The sequence below is a fragment of the Manis pentadactyla genome, chromosome 15 (assembly GCF_030020395.1).
Source record: "Manis pentadactyla isolate mManPen7 chromosome 15, mManPen7.hap1, whole genome shotgun sequence".
Classification (NCBI taxonomy): Eukaryota; Metazoa; Chordata; class Mammalia; order Pholidota; family Manidae; genus Manis; species Manis pentadactyla.
Window position 1 is genome coordinate 22,165,962 of NC_080033.1, and position 26,121 is coordinate 22,192,082.

The following is a 26,121-nucleotide window of genomic DNA, read 5'->3' on the forward strand; positions in this document are numbered from 1 at the left end:
TGGGGCACCAAATGCCTTAGTCAATGACCCAGAGGGTTTGGAAAACGTATGAATTCATACTTTCAGAGCATGTAGTCCTGGTATTTACAGTTTTTCTTCTCAAAATTGGCTTGGGACATCTCAGTCTATACAGTTATGCCATAGCACTTGCTCTGATGTTCAGAATGCCTCAAAAATATTTTCAATATCATGATTTGTGATTCCTCAAAAAAGTTTTGTTGTTAACATGCAAGCAAACAGTATTAAACAATATTATCTAAACTATGGCTGCCAAGTACTAGACCTTAATAATGAAACCAAATTACAAAATGATTCTTTGTAGAGCTATATAAAAGATATAAAATTAAAAATATCAACCATCTTTAAATATTCTAATTCTCCTACAGTGTAGTATCCCACATCTCCTTTACTACTAAATATTTTAAGGAGGAAGTTAAAAAAATCAAAATAGATAAAAATATTTAAATCTTTGGATCTCTTTATTCCAATGGCCTTCATAAAAACACAATGGCCAGTTTTTTTCTCCCTTTAGCTTAAAATATCAAAAAGATTTACTTGTTATTTATAACTAGCAGTGAACCCACAGTGAGTCATTTGTGGGTCACAGGCCCAAGGATCAGTGTTACGGTATCTTACAGGTTGTCAAAATAATTCTAACATTGTGAATCCTCTTGAAATATAATGGAGTGAGTCAAAGTATCACAACAAAATTCTAGGCATATTAGGAAGAACAGATTAATTGTTGCCTAGCTTTATTGTCTTAAAAAAGGGAGGGTACTTATTTGAAAATACAACTACATACATTCTTATCTATGATTATTTACATTTGTATCCTGAAAATATCTATTATTTGGACAAATCCTGTGATATGCCATTTGCTATAAAATTAAGTTCTCACAATGAGCATGAGTAATTTAGCCTTTTTAGATACTGGAAGAATGTATAAAATCTTCATTTATGTTCCAAATACTAAAAAAAAGCAACCCCAAATCAGAATTCTTTAGCCTGGAAAGCTATGGAAAAAGGACCCACCCATAACAGCTTTGCTCCTCAGAACATTAACTTCTCCAAGGACACAGTATGTTTGCGGACTTTAAAATGTTTATTCTTTAGAAAATTAGTTGCTTTTTATACAGCTATACAAAGTTCTTAATGTTTCTTTGGCAATGGAATATAATGGAATTTTACAACTATATAAAAAAGTTACCTTTGCCTAAGAAACAGTATTTACTGTGTGTACATAGTTGACTTGACAGAATCATCTACCATCCAGCACCCTAATTAATTGACGAAATAAGCTACCTCAAAGGGATATTACAGGATTTCCAAAAAGAAACACACACACACACACGCACGCACACACACACACACACACACACACACACACACACACACACACACACACACACACACACACACACACACACCTTCTGTGGCTCAAAACACAGTATCACGGCCCTATTTGCAACTTACAATAATTGCCAAATACAATTTAGTGATAAGAAAAATCCTTTCAGTGATGAAAAAATACTTATTAAGTCCCACTGAAGTACTGCTTTAGTTTAACTATACATAAGAAATTATTTAACCTTCTGCTATTCCAAATATATTTAATGCTCATTTTCACAGATGAGCATTTCCCCCAAAAAGTAACTGCATTTTATCTTTGAAATTAAGCAGAAAAACAAACGAACAAAAACCCAGTGCTGGTGACAAATATACAGCGAATTCACTTCTTCATTCTTCGCAAAGACTGAAACAAATTCTCAGGACCATGAAGAGCTAGAAATTCACCTATTTTCAAAGACTTGTTTGGAGACTATGCAGCAACTTTGTTGTCTTTCTAAAAAGGAAAAAAAAATTAGGTTATGTTTCAAGTATTGGTTTATCTTTCTAATTTGCTTCAGTGTATTTTCCACTACCTTTGAATATATCCTCCTTTTACTTTCAGGTATAAATCTATGTCACTGATTTTCAGGAAACATCTTTTTGTAACTTCCACATCCAGCAGTAGTTATTTGTAAACTGCATTTTCCAGTTAGCAGAGGTTAAAGCAGTGCTGTTGAGGGGCTGGTTCCAGAAAGAAGGCTCCCCATAAGATACAACTGCACCCCACTATCTTTGGTTGACATACTAATAATATTTAAAAACAATGATACTTTGTTTTTAAAACTTAAACCTTCAACATAGTACTCAAACTCATCAATAATTGAAAACATACTCTGGAAGAAGATTAATAAAATCCCTAAGTCTCTGATGTCTTTACTAAGCAATAAAATTTCCAGACAGTAAAATAACATTCCTCTCCAAAGTTTCATGTCAGAAGATTTAGAAATTCATTTCAAAAGGGTAACTTTTAAATTTGAAGTGAGTTCTGAAAACCAGAGAGCTGACTGGGAAATTTTAAAAAAATAATGAGGAAAAAGCAATAAAAATCTCAAGAAGCCTCTAGCTTTCCACTGAGACTAATTCTAAACTGAAGGCCTGTATGTACATCAGAGCCAGCAGGCCTCTATTTTCCTCAGGACTAGCTGCTAACACATACCTGATTTTTACTGCTGATTCTCACTCTGTTATAAATATACATTTCCTAAGTTAAAGACTTAACTTTACCTGTATATATAATACCAAACCATTTGCATGATGTTATTAAACTGGAATACAAACATATGGTATGGTTTAAGTTGGTACAGCAATAAATAAGGTGAAGTTTATCCCACCACCCCCGACAAAAGCCAACCTTCACATGCCCCATTTTTTTTTTTTTACCTTTCAGAAAGCTGTATGATCAATCCAGACCTTTTAGGGTTCAAAAGCTGTCGTTTTCTGAAAGGTAAAAAAAAAAGAAAGCGAGAAAGAGAGGGAAAGAAAGAGGAGTGAGGAGGAGGGACAGAGAGGTTGAGGGAAAAGAAGGAGAAAATGTAAGGGGGATGGGGGAGAGAGTACCATGCTGAGTCATTTCGGATACCTCAATATCTCTGGACCTTCTCTGCAGAAACACAGACTCAATGGAAGGCAATCTGCCTTATCCATCATGGTGGCTTAACCTCTTCAGCAGCAGCATATAAAAGAGGAGCTGACTACATACTTATTATCCCTGGCCTGATCTCCTCCCCAAAAAGAAAGAAAAAAAGTACAATATACTCACAGGACCATGCTCACCACAATTTTATGTTTTTAACATTACTCTTAAGGAAAACTGGGCCAGAAGTTAAAAAAAATGAGTTTTGGTTTTATTAGTTTGTACCTGTGTATTGGAGATAGGGTGGGAAAGAGGTTCTAGTTTGGCTGATATTTCTAAGGATTCTAAAACTCCATGATCCTATCTTTAACCATGTTTTCATTAAACAGCCAGATTTGCTTATGCTTACCCCAAAACTGTAATTATTCATGCCAACAGAACACAAAGAACAAAGTCAACCCACCACACAAAGGCTGCTGCAAATGGTACTGACATTCAACTCTGAGAAGTATTACATATTGTTTCAGAAATGAGTTTAATCCCTGAAGGTAAATCTCCTTCACGTAATAAGGATCACTATTTTTACCTTCAAAAGTGCTGGATGATATGATTTAGAAGGTGTAGGCTGCTGAGAAGATCAGGGCTCTAATGGCAAATAGAAGGGTCATTCAACTTTGGAACAGACAATCAAAAACTAGCCACACTGATGAACCTTTGGCCTCATGAGTAGGCTGAAGTATTGCATTTCTAATCAACACGCTAAGTATGCCAAGCCTATTCTGGCTCAATGCTGAACAAGGTGATTTGGTGGAAATACAAGTAGAATACATATTCACTAATGCCACAAGGCTCCTATCTAGCTCGCAATGAAGAAAAGAACAAATGAAATAAGGAACATGAATGCATTTAAAATGTGTGCTTTTTAAAAACAGATCTCACAAGAGGTCAGAAAAGTAAGTAAACAGTGAAGGAAGGAAGAGAGGTTTCCAAGGATAGAGCAAACCTCGGGCAGGACTGTGAAGCATAAACGGAAGGGAGCTCTGACTTCTAGCTGTGCCTGTGTCCCCACTGGATAATAAATACCAAGAAGGCTGGGACTATTTTGCTTACCACCAGAACAGTGCTTGGCATATATGCTGAATTCAATTTATTTGGTCAATGAATGAGGTTAGAGTTGGAATCAAGTACAGTGGATGTAAGAAATGACAATGAGTGTCTGCTTGAATTAGGTTAGAGGGAAATGAGAAATGGGGCCAGATATATCAGTGGGCAGGTCAATGTCACATTAGAATCTTCTAACGAAGGGGCCATGCCTGAGGGTCCAGTGAATCTATCAACTCCTTGAAATATCCAAGCAGAGGCTAGACTATCTGTCAGGGATAAACAAGTGTGGATAGACATGCAGACAACCTCTATAATGCATTCTATTCTGTAATGTGTGTGTTAGGGGTTTTAACTGAAGACTCAAAATGAACAGTAAGACACAGCTTAAAAGAAATGTTTACATTCATAAGCATGTGTACAATGCTCCCAGTGGTTATGGAAAGGTTATTGATAACTTTTCAGATAAAGGGAAGTAATAGTTCAGTTTTACAGACAGTATGACAGCTTTTTTTTTCAAATATTTGAAAAATTATCATGAATAATATATATAGTCTGTGTATTTTTATGGGTAGAGTTAAACCAATAGCTTGAAGATATAGGGAAAAAAGACTCTACTTGTATGGATATCTGTGAAATCCAAATACTCAGGACATCCCTGGGATGGGGTTCTTAGGAAGAGTAAGCTTCAAGTCCTGAATAAGGGATAAAACAGGGTTTATGGTTTGGCCAGGCAGTCAGACATCTCAGATGTTTTCCAACTGAGACTTTAATGATCTTTAAAAGGTGTATTTGAGATAAAACTGCGCAATCCTCTTTTCACAAATGTGAAAACCAAGGGCCTGAAAGGTTTAACAACTCAACTAAGGTTACACTAGCAACAATTACTAAAATTCTCACTGGGATCCAGTCTAATTTAAATGTATTTTTTCTCAAACCAAGCTGACTCAATGTGGTCTTCAATAAGGAGGTGTCATAGGATCTTCAAAGGCAGCTGATATACTGAAGTTAGGTAAAGACACAGAGAAAATCTAAAGGCCAATGAGTGTGGTATTATGATGGCTGGCAGGGACATCTAAAAGGAATGAATGTGGTAATGTAGAAATGGGTCATGATCATGGACATCTCCACCACCCAGGAGATGAAAATAGTAAACCATTAGCCAATGTGAACACTGGGAGGAGGCAAGCTGAGATGGGAAGCTGGGGAGATGATGAGGTCATTCTGAGGAAGGTTAAGTTTAAGTAGATCACAGGACCCAAAGCAGGTGAAGATAGAGAAACGCAGGTGAAAGCAAACAAGGTACAAGCTAAAAAGCTGATAACTGACAAGTTCACAAAGGGAAGGGATAAAGAGAGGAGAAGGGACACTGGGAGTGGGAGCAGTAAGGAGAGAAGAGAGAGAGCAAGAGAGTCCAAGAGCACAAACATGAATGCTTGCAAGAGGGAGCAAACTGAACATTCTAGGCAGAAGGAATGGGTAAAAGGTCCTGAGTTAGAAACAACCTTGGCACTAAACAAGGGCAAGAGGCTCACATATCTGCAGTAAAGAGAATGAAGAGGAATCCCACTGACAAAAAGGACTAGAGCCAGTAAGATTTCTGACCTGGAGAAGCAGGCACATCATGAAGTGCCTTACAGGCTGTGTTGAGGAACATGTGCTGTTCTTATAAATGAAAAAATACCAAGTATATAAAAAAAAAACTATGAAAAAAGACTTCTAGTTGGACAGGTGGTCATCAAATACTACTCCTTTAAATTATACATATCACCATATTATATAAAGCTATTGGTTCTCTAGCAGCAGCTACCAAATGCCAATATATCCTAAGATTTTCAATACCAATGTAAAATAAGAAAACCAGGGAAGGATTAAAGATGGCCGCGTGAGAGGAGAGACAGAGGCCTCCTGCAAAAACCACATATAATACAAAATATAATTAACACAACTAATCCACAAAGAGAACAGGAAAGAACACTGCGCCAGACTGTATACACCTGGAGAAAACAATAAATCTCACAGAACAGGGTAATGTACCAAAGCTGTGACCAGGCCCTTCCCCTACCCCAGCTCACGGGTGGGAGGAAGAGAAATGGAGGAGAGAGGGAGTAGAAGTGTGGGATTGCTGAACACCTACCTCTGGAGATCTGCTCTGGGAGCACAAACCTACATTGCATAGTGCTCTGGTGATTAGGGGGTTGGAAAGATAAGAAAGGCAGAATACCTGGAGAGACTGAGATTCCAGGCGCTTGTGGAAAACAGGGATCCATATCTGGCTGCTCTGGGACAAAAGAAGGGCGGGCAGTCTGAGAGACTTTCTAACAGTGAGAGGGCTGCTAAAGGGGCAAGGATTGCACAGAACTTAACTGCTCAGGAGAAAGGACAGGTAGACAAAATTGGGTGCCCTAGGCCCAGCAGGTTGGGTAATTTCACCATCTACAGGTGCTCCAGACCCCTGGCTGGCTATGCAGGTCCAAGGCCCCCTACAGTGATACACAGCCTGCTCCACCTTCCTCCTGGCCAGCCCGCACCTGGCATGCAAACCAGCAAACCCTGCCCGGGCATCAGGCCAGCCAGAGGGAAGCCCTGCCTACAGCAGCTACAAACGCAAAGCATAGAGGCTTACAACTCTGTGTTCAGCCCACTGGTTCTGACAGTGTAGACAGGCATGGCAGTTGGAAAGCAGGAAACAGCTCTTTCCTCCCCCAAGGCACCAACACCACTCCCCTGCAACCCCCGACATTGTTCCAGGGGCTGAACAGCTCCAGAGAGTAGAGCTTCTGGGCACTAGAGGGTGCCACATACAAATATCCAAAGTCAAAGGAACCTGATTCAAAGCAAAATCATACATACACCAGAGAAAGAGTAAAATGAAACCCATCTCATGAATCTTCTAAAAGACATTTCAAAATAAAAACCATAAACATGCTCATGGAGGTACAGAAAAATATTCAAGAACTAAGGAATGAATTCCGGTTGGAGATCCAATCACTACAGAACACAGTACCAGAGATAAAGCATACAATGGAAGGTTTTATATTTATTTTTTATTTCGGTATCATTAATATACAATTATATGAGCAACACTGTGGTTACTAGACTCCCCCCATTATCAAGTCTGCTCACATACCAATGGAAAGTATTAAGAGCAGATTAGATATGGTACAGGAGACGATAAATGAAAGAAGAGGAATACAAAGAAGTTGCGGCACAGAGAAGAAAAAGGATCTCAAGGAAAGAAAGAATACTGAGAGAACTCTGTGACCAAACGGAACAATATTCGTATTATGGGGTACCAGAAGAAGAAGAGAGAGAAAAAGGGACAGAAACTGTCTTTGAGGAGGTAATTGCTGAAAACTTCCACAATTTGGGGAAGGACACAGTCTCTCAGCCCATGGAGGTGCACAGATCTCCCAACAACAAGGGACCCAAGGAAGACAACACCAAGACATATAATTAAAATGGCAAAGTTCAAATATAAGGACAGACTGTTAAAAGCAGCCAGAGACAGAAATAGGATCACATACAAAGGAAAGCCCATCAGGCTAACATCACACTTCTCAGCAGAAACCTTACAGGCCAGAAAGGAGTGGCATGATATATTTAATGCAATGAAGCAGAAGGGCCTTGAACCACAAATACTTTATCTGCCAAGATTATCATTTAAATTTGATTAAGGGATTAAACAATTCTCAGAGAAGCAAAAACTGAGAGAATTTACATCCCACAAACCATCTCTACAGTGTATTTTGGAGGGACTGCTATATATGGAAGTGTTCCTAAGGTTTAATAGCTGTCACCAGAGGTAATAAAACCACAGTAAAGAATGCAGAAGTTGACAACAAAAGCACAATGCCCCAACTTCTGTGGGACACGGCGAAGGCAGTTCTGAGAGGAAGTATATAGCAATCCAGGCTTATTTAAAGAAGGAAGAACAATCCCAAATGTATAGTCTAAAGTCACAATTATTGAAACTGGAAGAAGAACAAATGAGGCCCAGAGTCAGCAGAAGGAAGGACATAATAAAGATCAGAGAAGAAATAGATAAAATTGAGAAGAATAAAACAATAGAAAAAAACCAATGAAACCAAGAGCTTCTTTGAGAAAATAAACAAAATAGATAAACCCCTATGAACTCTTACTAAGAGAAAAAGAGAGTCTATACACATAAACAGACTCAGAAATGAGAAAGGAAAAATCACGACGGACACCACAGAAATACAAGGAATTATTAGAGAATACAATAAAATCCATATGCTAACAAGCTAGATAACCTAGAAGAAATGCACAACTTTCTAGAAAAATACAACCCTCCAACACTGACCGACGAAGAAACAGAAAATCTAAACAGACCAATTACCAGCAATGAAATTGAATTGGTAATCAAAAAACTACCCAAGAACAAAACCCCCAGGCCAGACAGATTCACCACTGAATCTTATCAGACATATAGAGAAGACATGATACCCATTCTGCTTAAAGTTTTCCAAAAAACAGATGAGGAGGGAATACTTCCAAGATCACTCTAATACCAAAACCAGGCAGACACCACAAAAAAAGAAAATTACAGACCAATATCCCTAATGAACATAGATGCAAAAATACTCAACAAAATGAGGAAACAGAATTCAAAAAAATATCTCAAAAAGATCATCCATCATGATCAAGTAGGATTTATTCCAGGGATGCAAGGGTGGTACAACATTCAAAAATCCATCAACATCATCCACCACATCAACAAAAAGTAGGACAAAAACCACACGATCATCTTTATAGATACAGAAAAAGCATTCGACAAAATTCAACATCCATTCATGATAAAAACTCTCAACAAAATGGGTATAGAGGGCAAGTACCTCAACATAATAAAGGCCATATATGACAAACCCACAGCCAACATCATTCTTAAAAGCGAGAAGCTGAAAGCTTTTCACCTAAGATTGGGAACAAAACAGGGATGCCCACTCTCCCCACTGTTATGAAACACAGTACTGGAGGTCCTAGCCACAGCAATCAAAGAAAGAAAAGGCAACCAGATTGGTAAGGAAGAAGTCAAACTGTCACTATTTGCAGATGACATGATATTGTACATAGAAAACCCTAAAGAATCCACTCCAAAACTACTAGAACTAATATTTGAATTTAGCAAAGTTGCAGGATACAAAATTAATACACATAAATAGGTTGCTTTCCTATACACTATCGATGAACAAGCAGAAAGAGAAATCAGGAAAACAATTCCATTCACAATTGCATCAAAAAGAATAAAATAGCTTGGAATAAACCTAATCAAGGAAGTGAAAGACCTATACTTTGAAAACTACAAGACATTTATGAGAGAAATGAAAGAAGATACCAATAAATGGAAACATATCCTGTACTTATGGATAGGAAGAATAAATATTGCCAATGGGCCATCATGCCTAAATCAATCTACAGATTCAATGCAATTCCTATCAAGATACCAACAGCATTCTTCAATGAACTAGAGAAAATCATTCAAAAAATCATATGGAACCACAAAAGACCTCCAATAGCCAAAGCAATCCTGAGAAAGAAGGATTAAACTGGAGGGATTATGCTCCCCAACTTGAAGCTCTACTACAATGCCACAGTAATCAACACAATTTGGTACTGGCACATAAACAGAACAATAGACCAATGGAACAGACTAGAGAGCCCAGATAGAAACACAAGCATATATGGTCAATTAATATGTGATAAAGGAGCTATGGACGTACAATGGGGAAATGACAGTCTCTTTAACAACTGGTGCTGGCAAAACTGGACAGCTACATGCAAGAGAATGAAACTGGATTACTGTTTAACTCCATACACAAAAGTAAACTGGAAATGGATCAAAGACCTGAATGTAAGTCATGAAACCATAAAATTCTTAGAAGACAACATAGGCAAAACTCTCCTGAATAGAAACATGAGCAACTTCTTCCTGAATGCATCTCCTCAAGCAAGGGAAAGAAGGAAAAATGAACTCATGGGACTACATCAAAACAAAAAGCTTCTGTACAGCAAAGGACACCATCAACAGAAAAGGCACCCTACCGTACAGGATAATATATTTGTATATGATATATCCGACAAGGGGTTAACACCCAAAATATATAAAGAACTCACATGCCTCAACACCCAAAAAGCAAATAACCCCATTTAAAAATGGGAAGAAGACATGAAGAGACAATACTCCAAAGAAGAAATTCAGATGGCCAACAGGCACATGAAAGATGTTCCACATCACTAATCATCAGGGAAATGCAAATTAAAACTATAACGAGGCATCACCTCACAGCAGTTAGGGTGGCCAACATTGAAAAGACTAAGAAAAACAAATGCTGGCGAGGATGCAGTGAAAGGGGAACCCTCCTACACTGCTGGTGGGAATGTACGCTAGTTCAACCATTGTGGAAAGCAATACAGAGGTTCCTCAAAAAATGAAAAATAGAAATAACATTTGACCCGGGAATCCTGCTCATTGGAATTTACCCAAAGAATACAAGTTCTCAGATTCAAAAAGACACATGTTCCTCTATGTTTATTGCAGCATTATTTACAATAGCCAAGATATGGAAGCAACCTAAGTGTCCATCAGTAGATGAATGGATAAAGATGTGGTACATATACATGATGGAATAGTATTCAACCATAAGAAAGAAACAAATCCTGCCATTTGCAACAACATGGATGGAGTGGGAGGATATTATGCTCAGTGAAATAAGCCAGGCATAGAAAGACAAGTACCAAATGATTTCCCTCATTTGCGGAGTATAACAATGAAGCAAAACTGAAGGAACAAAATGGCAGGAGACTCACAGACTCCAGGAAGGGGGTAGCAGTTATCAAAGGGGAGGGATGTGGGAGGGTGGTTGGGGAGGGAGGGAGAAGGGATTGAGGGGTATTATGATTAGTACACATGGTGTGGGGGGTCACGAGGAAGACAGTGTAGCACAGTGAAGGCAAATAGTGAGTCTGTGGCCTCTTACTATACCTGATGGACAGTGACTGTAATGAGGTATTGGTGGGGACTTGATAATAATATGGGTATATGTAGTAAGCACATTGTTTTTTCATTTGAAACTTTCTTAAGAGTGTATATCAATAATACCTTAATAATAAAAAAAAAGAAAAACAAAAAAACAAATACGTTCCTAGAAAGAAAAAAAAAGAAAACCAGGGAAAATAAGTTTTGCACGAAACTAAATTAAGAGCATTAATTTGGGAGCCAACTTCCTAGGTTCAAGACCCAGAATCATCAGTTATTAGCAGACTTTGGATAATATATTTAATATCTCTATTAAAGACAGAGATAAAAATGGGAATGAAAATAGAATCTATTTCAGAGGTGCTGTGAGGTCTAAGTTAACATGTGAATAACATTTAGAACAATGGCGAGAACATGTAAAACACTGTATAAATGTTAGATGCTATTGAACACATAGGGCTGTCTTCCATTCTAGACTCTTCTGACATTAAAAAGCATATTATGTGATATGAAATAAAGGTGATATTATATAGTCTTTGTATAATGTCTTAAGCGATCCCTCATGGCTCCAAGAAAAAATTTATTTAAAAAAGGAAAAGAAATAGAAAAAAGAAGAACTCTTACAAGTCAGTGTCTTCTATTTTTTTAGGGGTCATTAAAAAATCATGGCTCTATAATAAAAAAGACAAAAAGAGTATCTCATTCCTATTGCTTATTTCCACGATCTGAAGATTAAAAAAAAACAACAAAAACTCTTTAGACAGGAAGTTACTCCTTTGTAAAATTATATAAAAATCCTAATCAGATACATTCTCCAGTGAACAATCAAAATTGAAGTTATATAAATGCCTTGAAAATATTTGCCCAAAACAGATAAAAATAAAAATATTTTTAGTTTCATAAAACTGTATGCCAACTCCAAAACATTAATAATACTTACCCTATATTCAAAATCTGCAAACTCCCTGCCGCCACGACCACCTCTGAATCCACCACGAAATCCTCGAGGGGTGGTAAAGGTACCACCTCTGCCACCACCACGCCCTCGGCCACCACGGAAACCAAGACCTCCTCTGCCTCTGTACCCTCCACGGCTGCGGTTTGGACGAAGTGGGATTCCAAATGTTTCAGCATTTAATCTTCTTTCTTCAGCCCAGGTTGGTCTCCGTTCTCTATTATAAGAACAAATAATCTTTAGTGTATCAAAATGGCTTTAAAGAACATTTTCTGGCAAAACTATGTAGCACTAATTCCTGAATTAAGGCTAAGTAATTCCTAAAAATAAAATAAAAATAAGCATCTCATCTTAAGTCATCACAAGCTGTTCAAGGCAATATGTACTTATAATATTCTGTTAAATATTTTAACAAAATAGAACTGGTTATTAGTTTCTCACAAATACAGTTAATACAACAAACTTACAGTCCTAACACAATGGGAATTCAGATATAATGGGATTGAAAAATGAGTCCATTTGCTACATAGTCCCAGGGGAAGAGAGGACAAAGCCAGGAATGGAAACCCATCTCAGGAAGCTAGGAGGAGGATAGGTCCCCAAGTTCTTAGTGCACCCCTGGACCAGATGCCTGAAACAAGCATTTAAATTGCTGCTACTGCTCTCCACAGCCCAGACAATCACAGGACTCACATCAGAATCACCCCCATCTATGTTTAAACTAAAGCAGACAACTGCCACCAGATGGAACCAAACTGCAGTTAAGAGGAGGACAATTTGGACAGGGCAGTAGAAACTCTGGAACTCTTAGCTTGTTTGGGAATCCTTTAAATTAACCTGACAATTTTCTGGATCCATACTTACTGTAATATGGCTGAGCTTTACTATATCAACAAACTTCAAAGTAATATTTGCCCTTCTGGCCCTGGCTTCATTTCAACTACATTGCAGAGATGTAAACTAAAAGGTCTTATTTAGCTGTTAAATGAATGCCTCTGTTTTAATTACTTATTTTCAAATGTGAATGTATCCCTAAACAAAAGCATATGGTCATTTTTTTTTTTTTGCAAGGAGTAATATAATTGAGTTTCAGTAGAGCTTATTTTATTTTAGTGAAATAAAACACTAAAAAATTGCTCATTAAGGCATTTTTAAGTATTCATTAAACTTTGAATTTATAAGAAATTTCAAACTTCAACCTCGTTTAAGAGCCTAAGAGGAGCAACTTAAAATACTATACCTGGAGCTGGAGGAGCCAAGATGGCGGTATGAGCAGGGCAGCGGAAATCTCCTCCCAAAACCATACATATTTTTGAAAATACAACAAATACAACTATTCCTAAAAGAGAGACCAGTGGATACAGTACAACACCCAGGCTATATCTACACCAAATACAACTATTCCTAAAAGAGAGACCAGTGGATACAGTATAACACCCAGGCTGTATCTACACCTGCGAGAACTCAGCATCTCACAAAGGGGGTAACATACAAGCCGCAGCCCGGCGGGACCCGAGCGGTCACCCCACGCCAGCTCCCCAGCGGGAGGAAAGGAGTTGGAGCAGGGAGGGAGTGGAAGCCCAGGACTGCTAAACAACCAGCTCTAGTAATCCTCACCAGGAGTGCAGACACACAGTGCACAGTGTGCTGGATATTAGAGAAATGGAAAAGCAAAATCTGCGAGTGGGTCCCCACAGCCGGCTCCCCTGGGACAAAAGAAATGCCAGTGCTTTTTGAAAGTCTTAAAGGGACAGGACCTCACAGCTGGAAGGAATCGACCCGGCACACTCAGCCCAGCAGCTGGGAAACCCAGGGAACTCCAGGGGCCCTAACCTCCTGGGTGGCAGCACAGCTCTGAAGCCCCTCATGGCGATACTCAGCCTGTCAGTCGCTCCCATGGCCGGCGCAGCCCCTGACACAGCAGGCTAGTAGTGGGCGTGTGAGCGCGAGCTGGTGGTAGGGGCATTCGAGCAGCTGGGAGCGGGTACGCAAGTCAGCGGCAGTGGCAGCCGAGCGGCCTGGGAGTGGCCGCGGCCCCAGCAGGTGCCGAATCTCCTCACAGTGCACAGCCATCCGGGCCAGACCCAAAGGCTGCCGCCAGTATGCAGCTGCCCAGAGCAAGAAGAAACTGGGGCAAAGTGTGAAAGGGTGCCGTTCTCTCAGGAGAGTTCACCTGGCGTGCCTGTCATTCCCGGCAGGGCTCTGGGCTACTCTGACAGCGACCCCGCCAACAGTAGCTTAGGGAATTAATCCGGAGGCTGGTCCACGAGTGTGGGTAACTGACACAGTCAGCGGAAAAGGGCAAGGCGACCAGCAAACAGGAAAGGACTTTGTTCTCCCAGCTGACACACATTCTACCTGCCCACAACCACCTCTATCGCCATGAAAACGCAAAAGAATTTGGTCCAGTCCAGAATTACCCAGACAACCCCTGAGAGAGGGCCTGGAGAGAGAGATTTAACCAATCTTCCTGAAAAAGAATTCAAAATAAAGGTCATAACCATGCTGATGGACCTGCAGAGAAATATGCAAGAGCTAAAGGATCAAGTTGGGAGGGAGAATACAGAAATAAAACAATCTCTGGAGGGACTTACGAGCAGACTGGATGAGGTGCAAGAGGCCATTAATGGAATAGAAATCAGAGAAAACAAACACGAGAAGCTGAGGCAGAGAGAGTTAAAGGACCTCCAGGAATGAAAGAGCTTTAAGAGAATTGTGTGACCAATTGAAACGGAACAATATTTGCATTATAGGAGTGCCAAAAGAAGAAGACAAAGAAAAAGGGATAGAAATTGTCTTTGAAGAAATAATTGCTGAAAATTTCCTCAAACTGGGGGAGGAAATAGTCTCTCAGACCATGAAGGCCCACAGAACTCCCAACACAAGAGACCCAAGGAAGACAACACCAAGACACATAATTAAAATGGCAAAGATCAAAGACAAGAACAGACTATTAAAGGCAGCCAGAGAGAGAAAAAAGGTCACCTACAAAGGAAAACCCATCAGGCTATCATCAGATTTCTCAACAGAAACCTTACATGCCAGAAGAGAATGGCATGATATATTTAATGCAATGAAACAGAAGGACCTTGAACCAAGAATACTGTATCCAGCACGATTATCATTTAAATATGAAGGAGGGATTAAGCAATTCCCAAACAAACAAAAGTTGAGGGAATTTGCCTCCCACAAACCACCTCTACAGGATATTTTAAAGGGACTGCTCTAGATGGAAGCACTCCTAAGGCTAAATAGATGTCAACAGAGAAAATAAAATTACAAGAAAGCAGACCAACTAAATACTAACTAAAGCAAAAAATAAAATCAACTACTCACAAAAGCAGTCAAAGGAAACACAAAAGAGTACAGAATAAAACACCTAACATATAAAGAATGGAGGAGGAGGAATAAGAAGGGAGAGAAATGAAGAATCATCAGACTGTGTTTATCATAGCTCAATAACTGAGTAAAGTTAGACAGTTAGATAGTAAAGAAGCTACCCTTGAACCTTTGGTAACCACGAATCAAAAGCCTGCAATGGCAGTAAGTACATATCTTTCAATAATCACCCTAAATGTAAATGGACTGAATGCACCAATCAAAATACACAGAGTAACAGAATGGATAAAAAAGCAAGACCCATCTATATGCTGCTTATAAGAGACTCACCTCAAACCCAAAGACATACACAGACTAAAAGTCAAGGGATGGAAAAAGGTATTTCATGCAAACAATAGGGAGAAAAAAGCAGGTATTGCAGAACTTGTATCAGACAAAATAGACTTCAAAACAAAGAAAGTCACAAGAGATAAAGAAGGACATTACATAATGATAAAGGGGTCAGTCCAACAAGAGGATATAACCATTAAAAATACATATGCACCCAATACAGGAGCACCAACATATGTGAAACAAATACTAACAGAATGAAAGGAGGAAACAGAATGCAATGCATTTGTTCTAGGAAATTTCAACACACCACTCACTCCAAAGGACAGATCCACCAGACAGAAAATAAGTAAGGACACAGAGGCACTGAACAATACACTAGAACAGATGGACTTAACGGATATCTACAGAACTCTACACCCAAAAGCAGCAGGATATACATTCTTCTCATGGAACATTTTCCAGAATAGAACACACACTACAGGCCACAAAAAGAGCCTCAGTAAATTCAAAAAGATTGAAATTCTACCAACCAACTTCCCAGAACACGAAGACATAAAACTAGAAATAAATTATAGAAGGAAAACAGAAAGGCTCACAAACACATGGAGGCTTAACAACATGCACCTAAATAATGAATGGATCAATGACCAAATTAAAACAGAGATCAAGCAATATATGGAAACAAATGACAACAACAACACAAAGCCCCAACTACTGTGGGATACAGCAAAAGCAGTCTTAAGAGGAAAGTATATAGCAATCCAGGCCTGCCTACTTAAAGAAGGAAGAAGAATCCCAAATGAATAGTCTCAGGTCATAATTATTGAAACTGGAAAAAGAACAAATGAGGCCAAAAGTCAGCAGAAGGAGGGACATAATAAATATCAGAGAAGAAATAAATAAAATTGAGAAGAATAAAACAATAGAAAAAAAATCAGTGAAACCAAGAGCTGGTTCTTTGAGAAAATAAACAAAATAGATAAGCCTCTAGCCAGACTTATTAAGAGAAAAAGAGAATCTACACACATCAACAGAATCAGAAATGAGAAAGGAAAAATCACAATGGACCCCAAAGAAATACAAAAAATTATTAGAGACTACTATGAAAATCTATATGCTAACAAGCTGAAAAACCTAGAAGAAACGGACAACTTCCTAGAAAAATACAACCTTCCAAGACTGACCAAGGAAGAAACAGAAAATCTAAACAGATCAATTGCCAGCAAAGAAATTGAACTGGTAATCAAAAAACTACCCAGGAAAAAAACCCCTGGGCTAGATGGATTCACCTCTGAATTTTATCAGACATATAGAGAAGACATCATACCAATTCTCCTTAAAGTTTTCCAAAAATAGAAGAAGAGAGAATACTTCCTAACTCATTCTATGAAGCCAGTATTACTCTAAGACCAAAACCAGGCAAAGACCCCATAAAAAAGAAAACTACAGACCAATATCCCTGATGAGTATAGATGCAAAAATACTCAACAAAATATTAGCAAACCAAATTCAAAAATACATTAAGAGGATCATACACCATGATCAAGTGGGATTCATCTCAGGGATGCAAGGATGGTACGACACTCGAAAATCCATCAACATCATTGAACACTTCAACAAAAAGAAGGACAAAAACCACATGATCATCTCCATAGATGCTGAAAAAGCATTTGACAGAATTCAACATCCATTCATGATAAAAACTCGCAGTAAAATGGGAATAGAGGGCAAGTACCTCAACATAATAAAGGCCATATATGACAAATCCATAGCCAACATCATACTTCACAGCAAGAAGCTGTAATCTTTTCCTCTGAGATCGGTAATAAGACAAAGATGCCCACTCTCCCCACTGTTATTCAACATAGTACTGGAGGTCCTAGCCACGGCAATCAGGCAAAACAAAGAAATACAAGGCATCCAGATTGGTAAAGAAGAAGTGAAACTGTCACTATTTGCAGATGACATGATATTGTACATAAAAAACCCAAAGACTTCACTCCAAAACTACTAGAACTAATATCTGAATTCATCAAAGTTGCAGGATACAAAATTAATATACAGAAATCTGTTGCCTTCCTATAAACTAACAATGAACTAACAGAAAGAGAAATCAGGAAAACAATTCCATTCACAATTGCATCAAAAAGAATAAAATACCTAAGAATAAACCTAACCAAGGAAGTGAAAGACCTATACCCTGAACATTACAAGACTCTCTTAAGAGAAATTAAAGAGGACACTAACAAATGGAAACTCATCCCATGCTCTTGGTTAGGAAGAATTAATATTGTCAAAATGGCCATCCTGCCTAAAGCAATCTACAGATTCAATGCAATGCCTATGAAAACACAAATGCCATTCTTTAATGAACTGGAACAAATAGTTTTAAAATTATATGGAACCACCAAAGACCCCAGATAGCAAAGCAATCCTGAGAAGGAAGAATAAAGCATCTCACTTCCCAACTTCACACTCTACTACAAAGCCACAGTAATCAAGACAATTTGGTACTGGCACAAGAACAGAGCCACAGACCAGTGGAACAGAACAGAGTCCAGATATTAATCCAAACATATACGGTCAATTAATATATGATAAAGGAGCCATGGACATACAATGGGGAAATGACAGCCTCTTCAACAGCTGCTGTTGGCAAAACTGGACAGCCACAGGTAAGAGAATGAAACTGGATCATCTAACCCCATACACAAAAGTAAATTCAAAATGGATCAAAGACATGAACGTAAGTCATGAAGCCATAAAACTCTTAGAAAAAAACGTAGGCAAAAATCTCTTGGACATAAACATGAGTGACTTCTTCATGAACATATCTCCCTGAGCAAGGGTAACAAAAGCAAAAATGAACAAGTGGGGCTATATCAAGCTGAAAAGCTTCTGTACAGCAAAGGACACCACCAATAGAACAAAAAGGCATCCTACAGTATGGGAGATTATATTCATAAATGACAGATCCGATAAAGGGTTGACATTCAAAATATATAAAAAGCTCACGCACCTCAACAAACAAAAAGCAAATAATCCAATTAAAAAATGGGCAGCAGAACTAAACAGACAGTTCTCCAAAGAAGAATTTCAGATGGCCAACAGACACATGAAAAGATGCTCCACATTGCTAGCCATCAGAGAAATGGAAATTAAAACCACAATGAGATATCACCTCACACCAGTAAGGATGGCCAACATCCAAAAGACAAACAACAACAAATGTTGGCGAGGTTGTGGAGAAAGGGGAACCCTCCTACCCTGCTGGTGGGAATGTAAATTAGTTCAACCATTGTGGAATACAGTATGGAGATTCCTCAAAAAGCTCAAAATAGAAATACCATTTGACCCAGGAATTCCACTTCAAAGAATTTACCCTAAGAATGCAGCAGCCCAGTTTGAAAAAGACAGATGCACCCCTATGTTTACTGCAGCACTAGTTACAATAGCCAAGAAATGGAAGCAACCTAAATGTCCATCAGTAGATGAATGGATAAAGAAGATGTGGTACATATATACAATGGAATATTATTCAGCCATAAGAAGAAAACAAATCCTATTATTTGCAACAACATGGATGGAGGTAGAGGGTATTATCCTCAGTGAAATAAGCCAGGTGGTGAAAGACGAGTACCAAATGATTTCACTCATATGTGGAGTATAAGAACAAAGAAAAAACTGAAGGAACAAAACAGCAGCAGAATCACAGAACCCAAGAATGGACTAACAGTTACCAAAGGGAAAGGGAAAGGGACTGGGTAGGAGGGGTGGGAAGGGAGGGATAAGGGCAGGGAAAAAGAAAGGGGGCCTTACGATTAGCATGTATAATGTGGAGGGGCAGCACAGGGAGGGCTGTGCAACACAGAGAAGACAAGTAGTGATTCTATAGCATCTTAGTACGCTGATGGTCAGTGGACAGTGACTGTAATGGGGTTTGTGCGGGGGACTTGGTGATGGGGGGAGTCTAGTAAACATGTTTCTAATGTAACTGTAGATTAATGATACCAAAAAAAAGAAAAAAAGAAAAAAGAAATGCAATATAGAAATGTTGTATAGATTCAAAAGAGGCAAAATTTGTTAAACCAACTTAAATGAATTCTCCAAAATAATACTCGTAAGTCCTAAATTGGAGGACTTTGTCTCTCAACCTCTAGTGTCTATCCCCTCTGCCTTCTGGTCCAATGTTTTTAAATCATTTCCAGGCTTATTAGAAGAAAAGGGAAATGCATAGAATTTATAAAAGGATAAGTTATTCAACTCTTATAAGAGGGAGACTGTTTTTAATGTTGTGTTATACTGCTTTTAATCAGGGAGAGAGTAACACACAAGCATGTCTATTCTGTTTCATTAGCAATGTTTCAAGAATACATTAAGAAACTTGGCATCTCTAAGATGGTATTTCTTGGATTATACCTATCAAAAACACTTGCTTAGATGGTACTTCTTGGATTATACCTTTTGAAACACTTGTTTATCTCCTTGAAAGTTATTTTAATTATTAAATGCAGAAAACCACAGTAGCTTTTTTCCTAACTTAAGACCTTAATACTCATTCATTGTATGGAGGTTATCTAAATGTGTAAGTTCAGTATTTATTAAGTCATGTATTATTTTAGTAGCCATTTTCCAATCAGAATTATGTAGTAAAGCATCCAGCAATTTCAAAACTTAAACTGTGGAAATAAAAAAAAAAACAGTACAAATATATAAAAAAAAAATACTATACCTGTTATCATCACAAGAAATATTATCAAAGAAGGATTTAGTTTTGTCATAATAGCAATTAGGTCCAAGTGGATCTTCTTCATCTGCATTTCCCTCACTGTTTTGGGTATCAACTCCTGAGTCTCCTTTATCTTCACCATTTACAGGCTTCTCCTGTCTCTCAAGTTTATCTTCTAGTGAAAAACAAGCACATACCATAAAGGTCAAGACTTGTACTAAATATCTGTATTTCACAAGTCAAATGAGAATATTTCCTGAGTAGAAAAAGGGAAAACTCACCTTTCAATTTTAGTTTATTATGAAACTCTCTGTCGATTTCCTCCTTGTTAAATTGTGCATTTGCACTTTCAAAGTCAAAGTCTTTCTCAAATTTCATTGGACCATCTCGTCGAATACCAAATCTTCCCCTGCCACCTCGATGACCTCCACGCCCTCTCCTTGGAGCTGAAGGAGCACCTGGAACTATGTCAATAAAGGAAAAAATAAGCTGATTTAGGATAGAAATTATTATTGTCAACAACAGAAATGTTTACAGGTCTCTGTACATGTTACTATAGCTGTATTTTTTTTATGTAAAAAGAAATGAAATTTCATTAACATTTAATATATAAAAGACTGAGAACTGCACACATGAAATTTGTATTTAAGGGGTCCAAAGTCATGTATGTTACTGATAAGAATACACAACCGAAACGTTTGGGAGACTTCTGTACTAAATTTACTGTATAGCCTTTGAGGGGAGGGGCTTTGTTCTGTTTATAACCCTAATAAATACAAAATGCCAAAGTGGGTTCTCAAAATTTAAGAATTCTTTAATGGAAAAGATCACAGGAACCAAGATTTATAGCAAGAAAAATAAATTGACATTAGTTTTCACAAATTGCAAGGTAGGAAGTGTTATTTCCATACCACAGATAACATGAAAGACAAGAAGCACCAACTCTCACCAACATCAAGTACTTCCTACTTTATCTGGTCTGCCTCTAAATGGTTTCATACTATTCAAGTCTTACTGTATCTATTCTTTCTCTACAACGTAATATGGTAATAGGATTTATGAGATATGATAAAACAATACCAAAGCAGAAATTAGAGTGAAAACTTGAGAGCCAAATCTCCAGCACAAGAATAGTTAAGAAAAAAGTAAAAGAGGAACAAGGAATAGTAGTTAACATGAAAGAGTTAACAGAAAAATACAGAGCACAAAGCACTATGAATTCAATGATCATAATTGAATACATTAAATTTCTGGAATAAACTTATTCCAGAATACACTGACAAAGATCAGAGGGGGCCATACAGTATTAGACAGGTTTGTGTTCACTGTTTGCTGAAGTTTGGCAAACTGCCCAAATATGAGAAAACAAAACCATGAAAACCCACACCAGCATTCCAGATACTTAAATCTAGGTAAGCAGGATATTTAAAAATTTAACTATACTTTTAGAGATGCCTTGGCCTAAATCCAGTAAGTATAGCACAATGTTTCTGTCTTTAAAAAAAAATGTTTTAAGTATAGTCTTTCTCTGTAAGTAACAAGAACAACAAAATCTGAAAGAACATTCACTGTTCTGTTAATGTATCTCTGGGGGATGAATTTTGAAGGGTCGTGACAGATACTTTTATTTATTACTTTATGTGATTTTTAAATAATGGAAGTATGACAATTATTTTATTTTGAGAGAGGGATTTTATTTTTCCAAATTAAAAAAAGTGAAACATGGTAAATCAAACAAAAAACTGTATTCTTTGCCATATAGCACCTACAAAAACACATCATGTACAGGAGAAAAAAATTGCTAAATTTAAGTGAAAGATTCACTTTCCTCCCAATTATTACCTAAGTAACATGATTGCACACTGCCTTTATTTTCTAATTTAGAAGAACTTAAAACTGTAATTTATTCATTACTATTAAGTTTAAAAATAATAAAATGAACAAATCTGGGGTAAATGTTATAGATTACAAAACAGATAAAGAATATGTAGAATCTTAAGTCAATAGTCATGAAAGAAAAAGTTCTTCAACAATTAGAAAAAAAGCTCAGGGCTTAATTAATTTTAATGAGAAAACTTTTCAAACTTTAAAGGTACAGAGAATTCTAATCTTAAAAGCACCGAAAACCAAGAAAACAATTTTATCATGCTAACAGGAAACTGACACAAAAACATAAAGAAGAATACAAAAGACAGTAAAAAAAATGAACCAATACAACAATGAAAAATATTAAGTGTACAAATCCTATTACCAGATAACATTCAAGAATACATTAAAAGATAACTGTCTACCACAGTTTATTCCAGAAACTTAATGATTTAGGGAAAAAAAGGCTTTTATTTTAAAAAAGACAAAGACACAGACACACACATATATAGAAAAAAACAGTACAGAGTGATCCTATGGCATTACCCAGCTTCCCTTCCAAAAGTAACACCTTATTTAACATTATTAAATATCAAAACCAGGGAAAAGACACTGGTACAATATAATTAATTACACTAAAGATCTCATTCAGATTTCAACAGTTTTTGCATAGTCTTCTTTGGGTATGCCATTAGGTATAGCTGTATGACATTTGCCACATATACAGATCTATAAAACCACTGTAAGCAAGATAAAGAACTGTTCTGTTATGACAATAAAACTCTCCTGTACTACTCCTCTATAGTCACCAATACCTGCTGTTCATTTTTCTATAGTATTTATGCATCATATATTTAAAATGTTCTCAATAGTAGCAAGCATAGGATATGGCTTTCAGATCTAAGTAACTTACCTATTTGTCTCTTGCTATCATTTCTGAGTTGCTCATTTTCTGGTCTTGTAACTTTGTGTACTTCAGCTATAAAAGACATATGAAGTGACAAATTAACTTAGGATACATAAGAAAACTTCTGTAAAGTTATATAAATGGGGAAAAAAAGCCACCCCAAAACAAAACCAAAAAATCTATATTCCCACCATCATCACTACTTTGAGTCATATTTGAAAGACTGAACATTCTATCAAGTTCAGTTTAAACCTTCTAGGATCATTCATATAAAGTATATCTTTTTAATGAAAATTAGGTGGATGGAAAATGTTGATCAGTTAATTAAGGAACAGTAAATAGCTCAAGTTCTACCTCGCCTGTGCTCTTGATTCTCTATTGCTTTTTGGCTGGTAGATGGTAAAGGCCTGGTTGACACTGGGCTCCTTCTCCCAACAGGTGCTGGAGCAGGTAAGTGGGCTGAGGCGGTCTGTACTGCTTGTTCCATGGTGGGGCTTTTTCTCAAAGGGTCTAACTGAGGGCTTGAACGACCTAAAATGTAACCAAAAGATAAGAAACTACTCTATCCTTTGGGACTTTCAAAATAATCCAGACTCTAAAAAATGGTCTAGTTTTATTTCTACCAAGTCAAACCCTTAGCACAAATGTGAATTTATCTACTTATTAGACCAGAGCTTAAAACTGCTTTGTTGAGCTGGTCACTAGGTTAGTAAAGAAACAAAAACAACCCCCTGCCCAACCATCAAAAACCCCCCAAAAGCCTGGGTAACTTTATCTGTATTTCTACCTCGTGTAATGAGGTCTAAGAAAGTTTTTCAAGAATTGCTGCCTGGTACAAGATTCCCCAGGTTTATTACCAAAGATTATGCTGTGGGGAGGTCAGAGGCAGACTTTCCCCAGTACTCACAACCGTAAGATAATACTAACACTTTAGCTATTATTTCCAGAGGGTTCAACTTTTTTTTTTTGGTATTAAGGTATTATTGATATACAATCTTATGCTCTGGTTTCACATGAGTAACACTGTGGTTACTGCATTCACACCTATCATCAAGTTCTTACCACATACCCCATTACAGTCACTGTCCACTGTCCATCAGCATAGTAAGATGCTGTAGTCACTACTTGTCTTCTCTGTGCTATACTTCCTTCCCTATGCGCCCCCTATATAGTGGCTAATCATAATGTCCCTTAATCCCCTTATCCCTCCCTTACCACCGACCCTCCCCAACCCGTTTCCCTTTGGTAACCGCTAGTTCATTCTTGGGTTCTGTGAGTCTGCTGCTGTTTTGTTCCTTCAGTTTTGCTTTGTTGTTATACCTCATAAATGAGTGAAATCATTTGGTACTTGTCTTTCTCCACCTGGCTTATTTCACTGAGCATAATACCTTCTAGCTCTACCCAGTTGCAAATGGTAGGATTTGTTTTCTTCTCATGGCTGAATAGTATTCCACTGTGTATATGTACCCCATCTTCTTTATCCATTCATCTACTGATGGACACTCAGGTTGCTTCCACGTCTTGGCTACTGTAAATAGTGCTGCAATAAACATAGGTGTAAACATAGGAGTGCATATGTCTTTTTGAAACTGGGATCCTGCATTCTTAGGGTAATTTCCTAGGAATGGAATTCCTGGGTCAAATAGTATTTTTATTTTTAGTCTTTTGAGAAACTTCCATACTGCTTTCCACAATGGTTGAACTTATTTACATTCCCACCAGCAGTGTAGGAGGGTTCCCCTTTCTCCACATCCTTGCCAGCATTTGTTGTTGCTTGTCTTTTGGATGGTGGCCATCCTAACTGGTGTGACATGATATCTCATTGTGGTTTTAATTTACATTTCTCTTATGATTAGTGATGTGGAGCATCTTTTCATGTGCCTGTTGTCCATCTGAATTTCTTCTTTGGAGAACTGTCTGTTCAGATACTCTGCCCATTTTATTGGGTTATTTGCATTTTGGGTGTTAAGGCATTTGAGCTCTTTATATATTTTGGATGTTAACCCCTTAACAGATGTCATTTATGAATATACTTTCCCACACTGTAGGATGCCTTTTTGTTTTACTGATGGTGTCCTTTGCCATACAGAAGCTTTTTAGTTTGATGTAGTCGCATGTGTTCATTTTTGCTTTTGTTTCCCTTGCTCAAGGAGATGCATTCAGGAAGAAGTTGCTTATGTTTGTATTCAATTGCCTGTTTTCTTCTAAGAGTTTTATGGTTTCATGACTTAAATTCAGGTCTTTGATCCATTTCAAGTTTACTTCTGTGTATGGAGTTTGACAGTAATCCAGTTTCATTCTCTTGCATGTAGCTGTCTAGTTTTGCCAACACCATTTGTTGAAGAGGCTGTCTTTCTCCATTGTATGTTCATGGCTCCTTTATCATATATTAATTGGCCATATATATATGTGGGTTTATATCTGGGCTCTCTATTCTGTTCCATTGAGCTATGGGTCTATTCTTGTGCCAGTACCAAATTGTTTGATTACTGCGACTTTGTAGCAGAGCTTGAAGTTGGGGAGCATAATCCCCTCAGCTTTACTCTTCCTTCTCAGGATTGCTTTGGCTATCCGGGGTCTTTGGTGGTTCTATATGAATTTTAGAAACATTTGTTCTAGTTCATTGAAGAATGCTGTCGGCATTTTGATGGGAATTGCATTGAATCTGCAGATTGCTTTAGGCAGGATGGCCATTTTGACAATATTAATTCTTCCTGTGCATGAGCACGGGATCTATTTCCATATTTTGGCGTCTTCTCTGATTTCTCTAGAGTATCTTGTACATTTCAGGATATAGGTCTTTCACTTCCTTGGTTAGGTTTATTCCTAGATATTTTATTCTTTTTGATGCAATTGTGAATGGAAGTGTTTTCTGATTTCTCTTTCTGCTAGCTCATCGTTAGCGTATAGGAATGCAACAGAGTTCTGTGTA

The 26,121-nt window shown here is 37.7% G+C and overlaps 1 protein-coding gene across 4 annotated transcripts in view; it reads right to left on the bottom strand.

Moving 5' to 3' along the window:
- Nucleotides 1–426: 426 nt before the first annotated feature.
- Nucleotides 427–26,121, bottom strand: part of LSM14A (LSM14A mRNA processing body assembly factor) — a 51,998-nt gene continuing 26,303 nt past the window's right edge. Inside the window, exons 5-11 of one of the 4 annotated variants that reach the window (XM_036929844.2) lie at nt 23,544–23,720; nt 23,196–23,261; nt 20,698–20,880; nt 20,420–20,591; nt 12,001–12,232; nt 2,770–2,826; nt 427–1,843 (exon numbers count right to left, since the gene is read on the bottom strand). In XM_036929844.2, the coding sequence (XP_036785739.2) occupies nt 2,803–2,826; nt 12,001–12,232; nt 20,420–20,591; nt 20,698–20,880; nt 23,196–23,261; nt 23,544–23,720 (854 nt within the window). In that variant the 3' untranslated portion in view covers nt 427–1,843; nt 2,770–2,802. The remainder of the gene's footprint in view (nt 1,844–2,769; nt 2,827–12,000; nt 12,233–20,419; nt 20,592–20,697; nt 20,881–23,195; nt 23,262–23,543; nt 23,721–26,121) is intronic. The other 3 variants (XM_036929846.2, XM_036929843.2, XM_036929845.2) reach the window with 3 other exon arrangements.